The sequence below is a fragment of the Sapajus apella genome, unplaced genomic scaffold (genome assembly GCF_009761245.1).
Source record: "Sapajus apella isolate SASKATOON/1434 unplaced genomic scaffold, GSC_monkey_1.0 scaffold2, whole genome shotgun sequence".
In the NCBI taxonomy this organism is placed as follows: Eukaryota; Metazoa; Chordata; class Mammalia; order Primates; family Cebidae; genus Sapajus; species Sapajus apella.
Window position 1 is genome coordinate 78,090,196 of NW_022436942.1, and position 18,621 is coordinate 78,108,816.

General features: G+C 44.1%; 1 protein-coding gene across 8 annotated transcripts in view; it reads right to left on the reverse strand.

Annotated features, from left to right (window-relative positions):
• The window catches only part of CIT (citron rho-interacting serine/threonine kinase), a 193,867-nt gene that overhangs the window by 166,975 nt on the left and 8,271 nt on the right, over positions 1-18,621 (reverse strand). For all 8 annotated transcript variants that reach the window (XM_032241364.1, XM_032241332.1, XM_032241325.1 and 5 more), the window contains 3 exons: positions 18,068-18,209; positions 6,895-7,070; positions 1,161-1,262 (listed from right to left, as the gene is read on the reverse strand). In XM_032241364.1, the coding sequence (XP_032097255.1) occupies positions 1,161-1,262; positions 6,895-7,070; positions 18,068-18,209 (420 nt within the window). The remainder of the gene's footprint in view (positions 1-1,160; positions 1,263-6,894; positions 7,071-18,067; positions 18,210-18,621) is intronic.

An 18,621-nucleotide genomic window follows, 5' to 3' on the forward strand; every position in this document is an offset into this window, starting at 1 on the left:
AAAGTATCCCCCACTGGGGCTGGGCGTGGTGGCTCACACCTGTAATCCCAGCACTTTGGAAGGCTGAGGCAGGAAGATTGCTTGAGCTCAGGAGTTCGGATCCAGCCTGGGCAACGTGGCAAAACCCTGTCTCTACTAAAAATACAGAAATTAGCCAGGCGCAGGGTGTACATCTGTGATCCCAGCTACTCGGGAGGCTGAGGTAGGAGGATGGCTGGAGCCCAGGAAGTCGAGGCTGCAGTAAGCCATGTTCATATCACTGCACTCCAGCCTCAGTGGCAGAGTGAGACCAGCTTCAAAAAAAGAAGAAAAGAAACTATGCACCCACAGAGCATAGTTAAGGGTCAGAAAGAAAGAGCATATTTAACCATCTGCCTTCTCCTAAAGAGGAAGATTAGAAAATAAAATGGAGGGGCCAGGTGCAGTGGCTCACACCTGTAATCCCAACACTGGGAGGCCAAGGTAGGTGGATCACTTGAGGTCAGGAGTTTGCGACCAGCCTGGCCAACATGGTAAAACCCCATCTCTACTAAAAACACAAAAATTAGCTGGGCGTGGTGACATGTGCCTGTAATCCCCGCTACTCAGGACATTGAGGCAGGAGAATCGCTTGAACCTGGGAGGCAGAGATTACAGTGAGCCAAGAGGGTGCCACTGCACTCCAGCCTGGGTGACAGAGCAAGGCAGTGTCTCAAAAAAAAAAAAAAAAAGAAAAGAAAAGAAAATGGAGGGCTTTCCCTTTAACTTCATTTCATGGCTGTCTGCAGTGTTTGCATTTTCTCATAACAACCATGCATTATTATCTTATATTTTCTCCTACGCAAGCTAACACAGGAAGTTTTTAAAAATTAAAGCAAAAATAAAAAAATAAATAAAAATTAAAGTAAGATTCTTTTGTAAGTAATAACAGACTATTCCCCAATAAATGATTTCCTATTATTGCCTTAAAGCCACAGGTACAGTATCCAACAATCAATGAGGTTGTTTCTAAATGGGTTAGCTCTTGATCTTTATAACAAGGACACCAGGGAGACACCTAGAAGGCAAGAAAGTCTTTGAATGAATGAGACCACATGGGCAAGAACCACATTCAGTTTACCACATGCATCTGAGTGTCAGCGTGCTAGGCTAATTCCAGAGAGACAGATGTAAAGACTCACCAGGTACAGGTGATTTTTGTCCTGAAAGGCATACTGTAATTGGGGGATCCAAGGGCTTGTGCTTCGAGATAATATGTTTCGTTCTTCCTCAAAAAATGAAACCTAGGGAAAAAAGAATTAGACAATTACAAAGAACTCAGTGTGAGAGGAAAAAAGCCTTTTCCTCTGTCATTAGGCCTAAACTGATGTTTCTAGCTTTAAAAAAAAAAAAATCAAAGAAAAGAAAAAGGAAGGAAGGAAGGGAGGGAGGGAGGAAGGGAGGGAAGAAGGAAGGGAGGGGAAGGGAGATAGGAGAGGGTAAGGAGGGAGGGAGGAGAGGGAGGGAGGAGAGGGAAGGAAGGGAGGGAGGGAGGGGCTGTCACTTAGCCCAGAACTACCTAAGTCTCAATCATTCACCTACTTTGGTCACAATTTTTGCCAGCTCCGTATATTACCTGCTTAATTCTTTACCTAACATATTTCTTTAAACTCCCTTCCTTTAAATGTAAATATTTTTCTCTTCTTCTTCTCTTCCTGAACAATTCAGTCCTAAAGCCATTCGCTGGTGTGGAACAAGGTAAGCATCCATGCTGGTTATGGGGAGAGTCATGGTGGCCCAGGACAGGGTGCCAGTCCCAAGCAACATGAGGAGGGCAGCAACCATGTGCGGGGGCAGCCCAATATCATGGATCCACACAGTGAGAAAGACATCCACGTGAAAGGGCAACCCAGAGCAGATTATTTGGACCCACCAAGGGGAGGTGGGATAGCAAAAGAGATAGTAGACTGGATGCACACAGACATAAAATAAGTAAATATATTAAGGCTACAATGTCAGAGAAGAGAATTGCAAACATGGAAAGGATGAAAACTAAAATGAACCCTGAAGTTGAATTGGAATTGGGGTACTGGTGTCAACTTATAGTTTTCCTTTTTTATTTTTGTAGAGATAGAGTCTCGCTATGTTTCCCAAGCTGATCTTGAACTACGGGCCTCAAGTGATTCCTCTTGCCTCAGCCTCCCAAAATGCTGAGATTAAAGACATGAGCCACTGTGCCCAGCCACGGGTTTCAATATATAGAGATAGATACACAAATAGAGATGTAAATGTATGTATGCATGTGTATGTGTGTGCATACATGCATGCATAGGTAGATACATTGTATATACATACGTGTGTATTCCTTAGTGCTATCCACTGAAAGGGGTCTGGGAGCAGTGACACCCCAGTAACAATGAAAACACCCAGTACCCAGATCTTGGCCTCTAAACACCACTGTCCATTGAAAGGAATAGGGCTCCTCTGAGAAATGACTGATGCTAGAGCAAGGGCAGAGAAAGTAAAAGCACCAAAAGAACCTGAACATCTTGCTATATCAGAAAGCAGGAAAGTATTCAATGAATCATGGAGATGTGTCAAAAGGACACAAAAGCTAACCTAAAAAGGTTCTCAATGGCCAAGTTGGGAACAATTCAAGTATAAAAGTAGTGACAGATTACTGGCATGAGCCACCAGGCCCAGCTGAGGCAGGCAAATTGCTTGAGATCAGGAGTTCTTGACCAGCCTGGGCAACACAGTGAAACCCTGTCTCTACTAAAAAATACAAAAAATTAGCCAGGTGTAGTGGCATACACCTGCAGTCCCAGCTACTCGGGAGGCTGAGGCAGGAGAATCACTTGAACCTGGGAGGCAGAGGTTGCAGTGAGCCAAGATCGCACCACTGCACTCCAGCCTGGGCAACAGAGTGAGACTCCATCTCAAAAAAAAAAGTAGCAACAGAAATGGATTGTAACTCACTGACTGAAACAGGAAAATGCAAGTCCACATAGATATAAGTATTTCCATCGTTTGAAAGTAACTCCCCACAGAATACTTTTTTAATTACAAAGGGGGCTGGGGGTAGTGTCTCATGCCTGTAATACCAACACTTTGGGAGGCCAAAGCAGGAAGATTGCTTGAGGCCAGGAGTTGGAGACCAGCCTGGGCAACATAGTGAGACCCCATCTCTACAATACAAAAATTAGCCAGGTGTGGTAATGCATGCCTATAGTCCCAGCTACTCAGGAGGCTGTGGCAGGTAGATTACTTGAGCCCAGGAGTTCAAGGCTGCAGTGAGCCAAGATCGTACCACTGCACTCCAGCTTGGATGACCAAGCAAGACCCTGTCTCTAAAAAAAATTAAATAAATAAAATTACGAAGGAGAAAGAAGTAACTCCACAGGTAGAAAAGCATAGCTGGCACCACCTTAATCAAGTGATCGAAGTGAGCATCAACATTAATGTGACAAACAAACTGAGAGTCATCTGCTCGGATGCAGCAAGAACAAAGCATCTAGTCTGATATTTCAGCCAAAGATCTAGACCCTGAATCTAAACATGAGCAACATCAGACAAATCCACATTTTACAAAATAACTGGCCTATAATCATCAGAATTGTCAAGGTCATGAGAGTCCAGAAAAAATCAAAGAACTACTCCAGACTGGAGGAGACTAAAGAGACAGGACAACTAAGTGCCACATGTGATCCTCAACCTGATCATTTTATTCTAAAAAACATTATGGGGGCCAGGCATGGTGGCTCATGCCTGTAATCTCAGCACTTTGGGAGACAGAGGCGGGCAGATCACTTGAGGTCAGGAGTTCGAGACCAGCCTGGCCAATATGGTGAAACCCCATCTCTACTGAAAAATACAAAAATTAGCTGGGCGTGGTAGCACAATACTCAGGGGGCTGAGGCAAGAGAATCACTTGAACCAGGGAGGCAGAGGTTGCAGTAAGCTGAGATCTCACCACTACACTCCAGCCTGGGCAACAGAGAGAGACCCTGTCTCAAAAAAAAAAAAAAAAAAAAAAAAAAAAAAAAAACTTTTGTAAATAAACTGCATAAAATAAAGTATATATATATATATATATATATGCATATATATGTAAATATAGTCTATGCATGTATACACATATATTTCTGTATACATATTCTGTATGCATATATATTCTATGTATATATACATTCTGTGTTTATATGTATATATTCAGTGTGTGTATATATCAAATGGTTCAAGAAAAAAAGTTGTTTATACTGTATGTGATGGTTAGTCTTATATGTCAACTTACAATCCAGGAGATGATTTTATGTATATATATATATATATATACACACACACGCACACATATGCTGCTGGTTCCATTTCTCTTAAGAACCCTGACTATACTGTACTTACAACTTTTCTATAAATTTGTGACTGTTGGCCAGGCCTGGTGGCTCACACCTGTAATCCCAGCACTTCGGGAGGCCGAAGTGGGAGGATTATTTGAGGTCAGGAATTCAAGACCAGCCTGGTCAACATGGTGAAACCTCGTCTCTACTAAAAATGCAAAAATTAGCCACCTGTAATCCCAGCTAGTCAGGTGGCTGAGGCAGGAGAATTGCTTGAACCCAGGAGGCAGAGATTTCAGTGAGCCGAGATCAAGCCTCTGCACTCTAGTCTAGGCGACAGAGTTAAGACTCTGTCTCAAATAATAATGAAGTTAACTGGATGTGGCAGCACATGCCTATGGTCCCAGCTACTTGAGAGGCTGAGGTGGGAGGATCATTTAAGCCCAGGAGTTTGAGGACACAGAGAGCTATGACCACGCCACTACATTCAAGTATGAATAACAGTGATACCCTGTCTCTAAGATAATACAAACGGTCTCTGAGGACCCCTTCCAGTTGTCACAGAGCCCTGGGTGGGTGTGCGGGCCTCTGCCAGGTGGCAGGTTTTGTTTACAGAACAGCACCCCTCCCTCCTCTCCGGCACGTCCTTTCCTTCACTCCTCGTGCTGGCCTCTCTCCTCTCATGCCCTTAAATTCCAAATCCTCCCCGTGGCTCAGTTAAGGACCCTACTTTTCTTTTAAATGTATCCTCTTAAGGAATGACTAGGCGGCTTTCGTTAGCGCCTGTATGTGTGTAATTTTATAAGCCCCCAGCCCACACTTCCACACAGTCATTTCAGGCCATTCGCCTGGAGGAAGGCGCACCTATTTGAGTATCTCTATTATTTGCCTGCCATGTGGTCTGTTGGATTATTTTGTTTTTGCACGCACTATTTCCCATCGAAAACATAAGCATCACAAGGTCAGGGCTACATTTAATGCCTCTTCCCAAGGACCTAGAAACATACCAGATACAGCAGATGCTCAGATAGTGTGAACTGATGAGGCACAGTTCTTTCTCAGAGCTGGGAGGCTGAATGAGCATCTTCCACTCTTCTCTTCCAAATTATCTGCCATGTCCTGTCACTTTTCCTTTCTATTATGTGGCTCACATTTTATTCCTAAACACAAAAGCCACATCACTCTCAGATTCTGACAAGCAGCTTCCTGCCCTCCGCTGCTTCTCTGATTGGAGGCCATACAAAGTCACTGAAGTCCACAGGGCCAGACTCGGATCCGAACCTTCTCCTTCCAGAGGCCTAAATAATCCCCAACGGCCTCACAAAGTAAACCACAGTTCAAAGACTGGTTCTTGGGGGAATGCAGACATACTGTATAATGGATAGAGTTTCCATTTGGTAGAAAAGCTCTGGAAATGGAGAGTGGTCATGGTTGTACAAATCATGAATGCACTGAATACCACTCAGTTGCACATTTTAAAATGGTTAAAATGGTACACTTTATGTTATATCTATTTTACCACAATTTTTTTAAAAAAGTTCTTGAGTTTCCCACCCGTTTCCCCCTCCCCATCCAAATGTCCTCATTTCGCCATTTCCCAGTCTGTTCTGAACCACTGAACACACACACACCCCCACACACACACTTGCATAGCATTCTAGTACTCCAGAATGTCACACTTCTACCCAACATGTTCTCCTCACTTCTCGCTGCCCAGAACCTACATTTCCTCCCATCAGTGAGAACTGTCCCTAACTGTCCCTAACTGTCCCTTGCTCACCCACAGCATCTCCCCTCACATCACCGTTAATTAATTTGCTAATTGCTGTCCTGCTTCTGTGATACTTTAGCTGGTAGGCACCTGCTTTATACATTTGCATTTTTCCTCCACTTTCCAAGGTTGTTTTTAAACTCTGAAAATAACAGCCATGGGACTTCTATTCCTTTTGCAAGCTTCCTGCAGGGCTGGGTACATTATCAGACACATCATGTGCACTAAAATGTCTGTAAGTAATAAATCACTCTCTGAATTCCAAGGCTGATGGCCATCTCTCTAAAACACAGCAAATGAATCAATATGTCTAGAGATAGCAGCCTTGTTTAAAAGAAAGAAAAATACCACAATCAAAAATATAATGTTCTACCTGCTCTCAAGCAACTGCCTAGCCATATGACAAAGACTTTTATTTGATTTCTTCAAAGGCCTGTTTTAAAACCAAATCCATATGCCCACAACACAAATATCTAAAGCATGTACAAAAGCAACCTGATTCACCCCACCATATGTATATTCTGAGTCCCCAGCTAGTGGTCATAAAAGATCATTTTAAATTCATTAGTTAAAAAGCCAACTTGGTTCTGAAATAAAATACAACCATAGAAACATGATAAATCAAGAGGAATTTGTGAGTCTTCAAAATTAGCCAATATCAGTTCAAGAAGATGAGCTAAGAACACGAGAGACCTTTTTGCCCCAACCATAATTAAATATAGAGCCACAGAGGAAAGCTTGCTCGATCTAAGTGCAGCAGATTTATTGTCTTTACAACGAACACTCTGGTACGGAAAGTGGAAAAGCGTGATGTTAAAATGCTCCTACCTGCTCCTGGGCCAATAAGGCCTTCTTCTTCATCACTTTCATGGCATAGATGTCCCCAGTTGCTTTCTCTCTTACCACCTGCACTTCAGCAAAGTGACCACAACCTACAAGACTTCTGACTTCAAAGTCCTTTGCCGAAGGCTGGAGCTCCTGTAACTCAGCTATGGTGTCGGAATCTGCAAAAGATGCAAGAGTTATCCCCAGGTAAATAAAGCATGCAAATATATGCATCTTTATGAAAGAAAAAAAAAGAAAAAAGCGTTCATATAGCTTCTTCCCTCACTGTCAAAGACATTCACTTTCTCATCCATCATGAATAATTATAAAATCAGTACAAAAGTGTTTTTATATCTTAAGTTAAAATTAAGGGCTCCAGAAATTCCAAAGTACAGTTTCCATGGCAGCTACAATTTGAATCCCATAGACTCAGAAAATAGGGAGAGAAGATACAAATTATGTTTTTCTTCTTCCTCTCTGCAGGCTGCAGGGCAGTGTTTGATCAAGCATGCTTATCAGCATTTAGACTGGTTTACAGTGTGACATAGTCAACATGAGTCTAATTTCCACCAACCTGGGACCTGGCTTCCAGATCATTCCATTCTAACTACATGTGCTTAGTTTTATCCCACCAGCCCAAGTTTCATCTTCCTTGGATTGTATCAGTAATGCCTTCGCAGATCTAATATGTGGCAGTGCTTAAACGGGAAGAGGGGGCCAGGCGAGATGGCTGATGCCTGTAATCCTAGCACTTTGGGAGGCCAAGGCAAGCAGATCACTGGAGGTCAGGAGTTGGAGACCAGCCTGGCCAATGTGGCGAAACCCCATCTCTACTAAAAATACAGAAAGTACCCAGGTGTGGTGATGAGTGCCTGTAATTCCAGTTACTCAGGAGGCAGAAGCACGAGAATCACTTGAACCTAGGAGGCAGAGGTTGCAGTGAGCTGAGATCATGCCACTGCATTCCAATCTGGGTGACAGAGTGAAACGCTTGTCTCTTAAAAAAAAAAAAAAAAATAGAGTCGGGGGCAGAAGGGCTTAGTGCTCAGAGAACCAAATGGGGCCCTGACATTTGCTCTGCAGGGCTGACATGCCACAAATCTGAATGGATTTGCAACCATCTTTTTCTTTTCCTTTTTTTTTGTTTGTTTGACACAGAGTCTCGTTCTATCACCAGGCTGGAGTGCAGTGGCATGATCTAAGTTCACTGCATCATCTGTTTCCTGGGTTCAAGCAATTCTCCTGCCTCAGCCTCCCAAGTAGCTGGGACTGCAGGCACATGCCGCCACGCCTGACCAATTTTTTGTTTTTAGTAGAGACAGGGTTTCACTATGTTGGCCAGGATGGTCTTGATCTCTCGACCTCGTGATCCGCCCACCTCAGTCTCACAAAGTGCTAGGATTACAGTTGTGAGCCACCACACCCAGCCGTGACTATCTTTTTCTTACTCTTACCATACAGTCTTAATCTTTTTCCAAGTCTAATCTTTCAGTTGGATATACTCAACATATGAAGTATGGACTAAATGGACAGTGGGTTTGGAATCTAACATGTTTATTAACACTCTAGAGACACTGATCTGAGACATCGTTAGATGTGCAATGACTCTAATGACTTGCAGGAATGAAGGGGAGCAGCAGTGGCTGACCCAAAAATTTAATTGTGCACGTTACAAGGGAACAGCATCATACACAGGCATTATACACCAAAAGCAGGCAAGCAACGCTTATAATCAAAATTACCCTGGAGTATCCAACAGAAAGATGCCACACTGAAGACCAAGAGACTGTCTTAAAATCCCAAACACACACTGGAATCTTCTAGGAACTGGAAGAGATGGCCATATCAATGGCTGGGCAGAAGATAAGCTTAGGAGCTATATTCTGAATCAACTCAGCCCTGCAAGTGGCTCACACAATGACACTGACTTGGTCCATCAAAGGGAAAAGCCATTTCATACCAATAGTCAATGTCAATGAGTGGCATTTTAATGAGTTGGCCAATGTAATTTTTTTCTTTTTTTTTTTTTTTTTTTTTTTTGAGACGTAGTCTGGCTCTGTTGCCTAGGCTGGAGTGCAGTGGCGTGATCTTGGCTCATCGCAACCTCCACCTCCCAGGTTCAAGCAATTCTCCTGCCTCAGCCTCCTGAATAGCTGGGATCACAGGTACGCACCACCACGCCCAGCTAATTTTTGTGTATTTAATAGAGACAGGACTTCACCATGTTGGCCAGGCTGGTCTTGAACTCCTGACCTCGTGATCCGCCTGCCTTGGCCTCCCAAAGTGCTGGAATTACGGGCGTGAGCCACTGCACCCAGACTTTTTTTTTTAAGAGACATGACTGGCCAGGCGCGGTGGCTCTCTGGAATCTAGCACTTTGGGAGGCCAAGTGGAGTGCATCCCCTGCTATTGCCCTTCCTTTGTTGCATGGGTGGAGTTGAAATCTCCTGGGTCAAAGGCATAGACGATAAGCACCATGGTATTGAGAGTCTTCTTAGCCACAGACCACACCTCTCACTTCAGCAGTCATCCTGAATACACCTTCCCTTGGTGCCTTGGGGAACCAGGCAAGCGTGGTGGGTGGATCTGCATGAAATCATGACCACTGTAAAAAACAAATCTAGGGCACCTGCATGGGGAATGCCATGAAGAAGCAAAAGTAAAAGCTGCACAGTGTTTTCCTTTTGCCCTGACCATGCTGTCACAAGCCCTGTCTTCCTTCCCTGTCTCTTTCCAAGTTTCTTCCAGATCGAGTATTTGAGTTTTAAATTATAATTCCCCAAAACCTTACTGGATGGAACTTGATTTTGTTTTTGCCCATACACAAAGCCAATCTCTCCTAATTCTTTATTATGCCTTAGATTGTTTACAAAGTTGCTTACAGTGGTATCCAACTTAAGAATTCTGGGTCTGTCACTGGCAACCACCAAGCATCTCAACTGTACAAGGAGACAGGCTGCATTGCTTTGCAGGCAAAACCAGGACAGTACTCTCTCCGAATTCTGAGAAGCCATTCCAAATCTCCATTTCTTTATGTAAAGGTTTTTGGATTATTAAGGTGAACAGATGAGAGGCTACATTCAAGCCTATGATCATTTAAAAAAAAAAAAAAAAATGGCCAGGCTGAGTGGCTCAGGCCTGTAATCCCAGCACTTTGGGAGGCCGAGTTAGGTGGATCACCTGAGGTCAGGAGTTCAAGACCAGCCTGGCCAACATGGTGAAACCCTGTCTCTACTAAAAATACAAAAATTTGCCGGGTGTGGTGGCGCACGCCTATAATCCCAGCTACTCAGGATGCTGAGGCGTAAGAATCACTCAAACCTGGGAGGTGGAGCTTGCAGTGAGCCAAGATCACACCATTGCACTCCAGCCTGGGGAACAGAGCAAGATTCTGCATCCAAAAAACAAAAAAACTTCACAACTTCTCCCTATACCAGCTGCTTCTATGACCCCAAAACCATCACCTCACTCTTCATCTCTGTACACTTTTAGTTACAGTATCTAAGGGCCCAGTGGGTGTCGAATATTATTGAGGTAGAGATAAGGACCCAAAGCACTGTGAAAATGCAGTCAGAGAATAACTGTCAGATAATCATCCGGACCCAGGGCCAAAAGCCAACATAGCTGAGTGTATTGCTTCCTTTTTTGGAACACGGTAATCCAATTTCTAGGAATCATCCATTCTCCATAGAAATACTTGCACGTGTGCTCAAAAAAGATGCATACAAAGATGTTCATGATGAGAACTGTTGTCACAGAAAAATAATCAGAAACCACCTAAAGTTTCATCAACAGGAAAGTTGAAACAACCTCCAAGTCTGCCCATATAAAAGAACGTTAGGCACTGTTAAACAGAACAAGATGGCTCAGTCTCCATTAGAACACATATTCCTTACAGCCAGGGAGTGTTCCCTGGTTGTTTGTTTGTTTCTGGGATGGAGTCTCACTCTGTCACCCTAGCTGGAGTGCAGCGGCGTGGTCTTGGCTCACTGCAACCTCTGTCTCCAGGGTTCAGGCAATTCTCGTGCCTCAGTCTCCTGAGTAGCTGAAACTACAAGCACCCACCACACCCGGCTAATTTTTGTATTTTTAGGAGAGACCGGGTTTCATCATTTTGGTCAGGCTAGTCTCGAACTCCTGACCTCAAGTGATCCACCCACCTTGGCATCTCAAAGTGCCAGGATTACAGGTGTGAGGCACCACACCTGGCCACCTTGGGGTATGTTTATAAATTTCCACAATAAATATTTTTAAGGCACACACACACACACACAATTGGAATATTATACACCAATCTGTTCACAGTGACTGTCTCAGGTAAGATTTTGAAGGATTTTTTCCTCACTACATATGTGATGGGCTATAATCTAAATGTTTGTGCCCCTCGCCCCCACAAAATTCACAGGTCAAAATATAATTCCCAGTGTGATACTATTAAGAGGTAGGACTTTTAGGGGCTGGGCAAAATAGCTCATGCCTGTAATCCCAGCATTTTGGGTGAATCACTTGAGGTCAGGAGTTCAAGACCAGCCTGGCCAACATGGTGAAACCCTGACTCTACTAAAAATACAAAACAAATTAGCCGGGTGTGGTGGCAGGCACCTATAATCCCAGCTACTTGGGAGGCTGAGGCAAGAGAATCGCTTGAACCTGGGAGGCAGAGGTTGCAGTGAGCCAAGATAGTGCCATTGCACTCCAACCTGGGTGACAGAGCAAGATTCTGTGTCAAAAAAAAAAAGAGGTAGGACTTTTAGGGAAGTGATTAAATCAAGAGGACTCCATCCCCATGAATGTGATTAATCCCCTTATAAAAGAGGCTGACATTGGGTCAGGCACAGTGGCTCATGCCTGTAATCCCAGCACTTTGGGAGGCTGAGGTGGGCAGATCATGAGGTCAGGAGTTAGAGACCAGCCGGACCAGCATAGTAAAACCCTGTCTCTACTAAAATTACAAAAATGGGCCGGGCACAGTGGCACGCACCTATAGTCCCAGCTACTCTGGCAGCCAAGGCAAGAGAATCACTTGGACCTGGGAGGCAGAGGTTGCAGTGAGCCAAGATCGTACCACTGCACGCCGGCCTAGGTGACAGAATGAGATTTTAGCTAAAAAAAAAAAAAAAAAAAAGAGGCTGAGATTATCCTTAGCAAACTAATGCAAGAACAAAAAATCAAATACTGCATGTTCTCATGTATAAGTGGAGCTAAAGGATGAGAACACAGGACACAAAGAAAGGAAGAACAGACACAGGCCTACTTGAGGATGGAGGGTGGGAGGAGGGAGACAATCAGAAAAAAATAACTATTGATAACTAGGCTTAGCACCTTCGTGACAAAATAATCTGTAATAAACCCCCATGACAAGTTTACCTATATAACAAACCTGTACATGTACCCTTGAACGTAAAAGTTTTAAACATAAAGAAAAAAGGCTGAAGGGATCACATGTGCCCCTTCTGCCAGGTGAAGATGAAGCAAGAAGACACCATCTTTGAAGTAGAGAGCCATCACCAGATACCAGATTTGCGGGCACCTTGATCTTGGACTTCTCGGTCTTCACAACAGTGAGCAATCATTTTCTGTTGTTTATAAATTGCCAAGTCTAACGTATCTATTATCACAGCCCAAACAGACTCAGACATACATTTAACCTTCTATATTTAACTTTGCATTATGTATTATGTTTGCAATAAGAAAGAAAAAAAAAGGCGGGGCGGGGGGGGCCTGGGCGCCCTGGCTCACGCCTGTAATCCCAGCACTTTGGCAGGCAGATCACGAGGCCAAGAGATTGAGACCATCCTGGCCAACATGGTGAAACCCCGTCTCCCCTAAAAATACAAAAATTAGCTGGTTGTGGTGGTACCCACCTGTAGTCCCAGCTACTTGGGAGGCTGAGGCAGAGAATTGCTTGAACCAGGAGGCAGAGGTTGCGGTGAGCCAAGATCATACCACTGCACTGCAGCCTGGCGACAGAGCAAGACTCCATCTCAAAAAAAAAAAAAGAAAGAAAAAAAACTACTTTTCAAAAGTTATCATTTGCCCATTAGTACTAAAGTTGTAAATATACTGAAGGTTTTGTCTACAGCAAATATAGCTGAAAAGGGCAGTAGTACAGCTACTGCCAAATTGTCAATACCAGCCCAACTTTGACAATTAGCAACACTTTTCTGTGCAGGTTTTTTTGTTGTGGTGGTGGTTTTGGTTTTTTTTTTTTTTTTGGTGGGGGGGGGCATTGCTTTGCTTTTTGAGACAGGGTCTCACTCTATCACCCAGGCTGGGGTGCAGTGGCACAATCTTGGCTCATTGCAACCTCCACCTCACAGCTTCAAGCAGTTCTCCAGCCTCAGCCTCCCAAGTAGCTGAGACCACAGATGTGTGCCACCATGCCCCAGCTAATTTTCGTATTTTTGTACAGATAGGGTTTCGCCATGTTGCCCAGGTTGGTTTCGAACTCCTGAGCTCAAAGATCCATGCACCTCAGCCTCCCAAGGTGCTGGGATTACGGGTGTGAGCCACCGTGCCTGGCCTTTGTGCAAGTTTTAATATCACACTGCTGTTTATTTTTTACACAAATTATCTGATACTGTGCTTAATGTTTGCCATTTATTTTGTTCACTGAGCAATACACTCATTCAACAAGTATTTATCAAAGACCTAACATATGCCAGACACTGTTTTAGGCACTGGGGATGTAAGTCTAATTAAGAAAGACAAAAATCCCTTCCCTTCCCTCCCTTGGCCCAAGGTAGGGGTGCTTGTGCTGAGCACATCCTTCAGAGCTACACTCTGTTCCATTTTCTCTAACAGTCTCCAAAGAAAATCTCCATCCCTATGGGAAGATTCAAAAAACCTGGGCAGAAGCAGCTGATAGATCCTTCTCTACATGGAAAAGCAAAGCTTACATTCCAAAACAGACACTCAAAAATGGGGGAAAAAAACCATACCAATGTAATCACCCATTTTCAATCACGGCCTCTTAACCAGTCCCAGGAGACCTCTTCAAAAATATGAAACATTTCCCTGGAAGAGGGTTCTATTAGAAAGAATCTACATTCCACTAAACCAAGTCTCCTGATCACTGAATGGTTCTAGATAACTCACTGCTGTTAAGTAACCAGAGGACAATCTCAAGACTAATGAAGGTGCCTGCAGATGGCTCAGTAAGCTAGCCTCGTCACATAATTTCCTTCCCCTCCCACTCCCTACTTAAAAATTTAAATATTCACAAAAAGAAGGCAGGAGCTTATTCAAACAAAAACAGAATGATGAACAAATACGTCAAATACATTTTGAAGACATACAATATATTAAATGTTGCTGAGGTTCACAGTTTAGATTCCTGGATAACATTTATTGAGTGTCTGCTGTGTGCCAGGCAATATGACTAGTCTGGTCTATCCATTAACTCATTTGATCCCAACACAGTTTCATTAGATATACATTATCCCCACCAGGCACGGTGGTTCATGCCTGTAATCCCAGTACTTTGGGAGGCTGAGGCAGGTGGTTCACTTGAGATCAGGAGTTTGAGACCAGCCTGACCAACATGGTAAAACCCCATCTCTACTAAAAACAAATACAAAAACTAGCTGAGTGTGGTCGTGCACACGAGAATCACTTGAACCCGGGAGGCAGAGGTTGCAGTGAGCTGAGACTGTGCCACTGCACTCCAGCCTGGACAACAGAGCAAGACTACACCTTTAAAAAAAAAAAAAAAAAAAAAAGGATATACATTATTCTTGTTTTGCAGATGAGAAAACTGAGAACAAAGTACCTGTAAAATATTGAAGGGCATTATAGTGAACATATGCTGACTTTTTTCTACTCAGCATCCCCAGCTCCTTTGCATAACCACGTGCTCCCCTATCCCATGATGTCTTGGTAAGCACACTGCCCTGACCCATTTGGGCACTCCAACAAAACCAATCATAATACCTCACCTCCTGGCAGGCAAATGACCAAAGCAGAGCCAAGTTAGAATCTTCCCTGGGACTGTATTAATCTTGATAATGGAAGGTAACAATTAGGCAGGGTGGGGTAGCCAGTCTCCAAAAACAGTGTCCAATGCCTGTGCCTCTTGGGATGCATGCCTTTGTGTAGTTTCCTCTCAGGTGGAATCTGGGCAACCCTGGAACATGCATCAAACAATAGAGTGCAGCCAAAGAGATCCTATGTCCCTTCTAGGATACGCCCTAAGAAAGCCTGGCAGCTTGCCAGGCACAGTGGCTCACGCCTGTAATCCCAGCACTTTGGGAGGCCGAGGAGGGCAGATCATGAAGCCAGGAGATCGACACCATCATGGCTAACACAGTGAAACCCTGTCTCTACTAAAAATAAAAATAAAAAATTAGCCAGGCGTGGTGGCAGACGCCTGTAGTCCCAGCTACTCAGGAGGCTGAGGTAGGAGAATCACTTGAACCTGGGAGGCGGAGATTGCAGTGAGCCAAGATCATGCCACTGCACTCTAGCCTGGGCAACAGAGCAAGACTCTGTCTCAAAAAAAAAAAAAAAGAAAGAAAAAGAAAGCCTGGCAGCTCCTACTTTTGTGTTTTGGAAACCCCGAGCTGCCATCGAGGCCGCCCTGCTAGAGAGACTGTGTAGCTCAGAGCTCAGCAAGCCTTTTCAAAAAGGGCCCAACAGGAAATATTTTGGGCTTTGAGGGTCATTTGATCTCTATCACAACTACTCAAATGTTGTTGTCGGCAGGGCACAGTGGCCCATGCCTGTAATCCAAGCATTTTGGGAGGCCAAGGTGGGAGGATTGCGTGAGGCCAAGAGTTCAAGACCAGCCTAGGTAATCTCACAAGATCCCATCTCTACAAAAATTTTAAAATTAGCCATTAGTGGTGGTATGGGCCTACAGTCCTAGCTACTAAGGAGGCTGAGACAAGAGGATCGCTTGAACCCAGGAGTTGGAGGCTGCAGTAAGCTTATGATTATGCTGCTGCACTCCAGCCAGGGTCAGACCTTGTCTCTAAAAAAATAAAATGAAATAAAATGCTGTTGTAGTGTCAAAGCAACCGTAGGCACTGTACAAACAAATGGGTATGGCCATGTTCCAGTGAAACTTTGTTTACAAAATCGGCATTACAGGCTGTAGCTCCTTGACTTCTGATGTAGAGGCCACATAGAGGTGCCATCTGGACAGCAAACGCCCTGAGACTTCATGAAGAAAGAGCGAGAGGCCCAGTTGGGCCCAGCCTCCTAGCCAGGGCACCAAACACTGAGTGAGCCCTCGCAAACAGTCCAGGCTGGGAGAGCTCCAGGTGACTGCAATTCTGGCCAATGTAATACAGAGCCGAGGAATCCCCAGCTCAGTCCAATCAACCTACAGACACGTGACAGGTAATACAATGACTTTTTTTTTTAAAGATAGAGTCTCACTCATTGCTCAGACTGGAGTGCAATGGTGGGATCTTAGCTCACTGCAACCTCCACCTCCCGGATTCAAGCGATTCTCCTGCCTCAGCCTCCAAAGTAGCTGGGATTACAGGCACCCACCACCACAATTTGCTAATGTTTGTATTTTTAGTAGAGACAGGGTTTCACCATGTTGGCCAGGCTGGTCTCAAACTCCTGACCTCAAGTAATCTGCCTGCCTCACCCTCCCAAAATGCTGGGATTACAGGCATGAGCCACCACACCCAGCCACAATGACTATTGTTTTAAGGCACTAATATTTAGGGTGGTCGGTTGCACAGCAATGTTGTACAAGGCAGGGTTTCTCAAATTCAGCACTCCTGGCATTGTGGGCTAGATAATTCTGTTATAAGGAGCTGCTTTGTGTCCTGTAGGATGTTTGGCATCATCTCCGGCCTTATCCGTTAATGGACACTAGGACATCAAAAACATCTCCAGTGGGCAAAAATCACCCACTGGTTGAAAAACACTAATGTCAGAATACGAAACTGGGACACCAGCAGCCAACCACCCTATCACATGGAAGTCAAGCCAAGTCAGAAACAGGGTGAAGGCCAGGCCAATATATGACTTCATAGGCCCAAGGGACTTTTGCCTTCCTCAGCCCCTTCCTCCATTAAAAACAAAAAAGAATTCAAAAATTATATTTTATGGGGCCAGCATGGTGACTCACACATGTAATCCCAAAGCTTTGGGAGGCTGAGGCAGGAAGACTGGTTGAAGCCTGGAGTTTCAGACAAGCCTGGGCAACAAAGTAAGAACCCAGATTTACCAAAAAAAAATAATAATAATAAACTGGGCGTGGTAAGTGAAGCTGTAGTCCCAGCCGCTGAGGCAGAAGGATTGCTTGAGCCTACAAAGTTGAAACTGCAGTGAGCCGTGATATGCCACTACACTCCAGCCTGGGGCAACAGAGCAAGACCTCGTCTCCAAAAAAAGCAAAAATTACATTTTATGACTACATTGATATAAAGATGAATGTCATCCAGAATCATTATACATTATTATGTTCATTTTTTCCTATAATTTTAAAACAAATTAAAATTTAATTAAGTTAATTAAAACTAATTAAATTCATTAAAAGTAAATATCACAGGTCCTAAGCACCAGGCTTACTCTTCTAATAGAAAGTCAGTCCTGAGTGAGTATAAGGATGGGGCCAGGGCACATTATTGAGATTTCTGGAACCAGCCATGCCTAAAGCTAAAACTTAACTCATTTCTGGATTTCTCAGTTTCATGAGCCAGTAAATTCACTCTTTTATTCACACAGGTTCTCACTCTGTCACCCACACTAGAACGCAATGGTACAATCACAGCTCACTGAGCCTCGACCTCCTGGTTCCGGTGATCTTCCCACCTCAGCATCCTGAGCAGCTGGGACCACAGGTGCAAGCCACCACCCAGCTAATTTTTGTATTTTTTGTAGAGATGGGGTTTCACCATGTTGCCCAAGCTGGTCTTGAACTCCTGGGCTCAAGCGATTCACCCACCTCAGCTTCCCAAGAGTCTGAGATTATAGGTATGGGCCACTGCACCTGGCCTAAATTAAGTCTTTGAATTGAGTTTGTCACTTGCAGCCAAAAGCCCAACTCACCTGGTGTCCCAGCTACAACAGGTGCAGCCTGAACTTGAACCTGGATCTGTCTTATATAGACCAGAGTTCTTACCCACTACTATCAACTAACTCGTTCTGCCTCAAGCATCTTTCTAGTTTTTGCTCTCAGAACAGTTTTCAAGAAAAAGTTCCCCAAACTTACACTTCCGGACAAAGTTGCTCACATGCTTAATCTTCATCAGAGCAGGCTGACTGCACTCTTCAAAGAGAACAAAGAGGGCATCTAATATCCCTTCTCGGGAAAGAGGAGACATCTGCTGTTGAGTCATAAAGGGTGGTTTCCCCTAAAAACAGCAAACAGCAGATGGAGACACTGTCAATAATGAAAAGCTTTGATCAATAACATCCACACAGAGTAATTACAAGCCACCAACTCAACTAACTGCTCACGACATGCTAACAGCACAATTCTGTGGCTTCATTCCTTAAAGCAACGTCAACTGACAGTCATTATGGTATCACTTCTATGATTCCAGGTCTGTGGGTTTCTTTCACCAGCACCTGGGAGGAAAAACTGCACAAGCATGCCCATTAACAAGAAAAGATCCTTCGTTCCTAAGAGTCTGAGGCTAGCGAGAATATTTCCTCTGGATCCTCTGGCTCTGACATGCTTCCATGTTTCTATAATGGGAAACAATGGTTTTTCACTTCTTTCATGTGTGCCCAGGGGTTTATTCCTATAATTTCAGCTTTTTA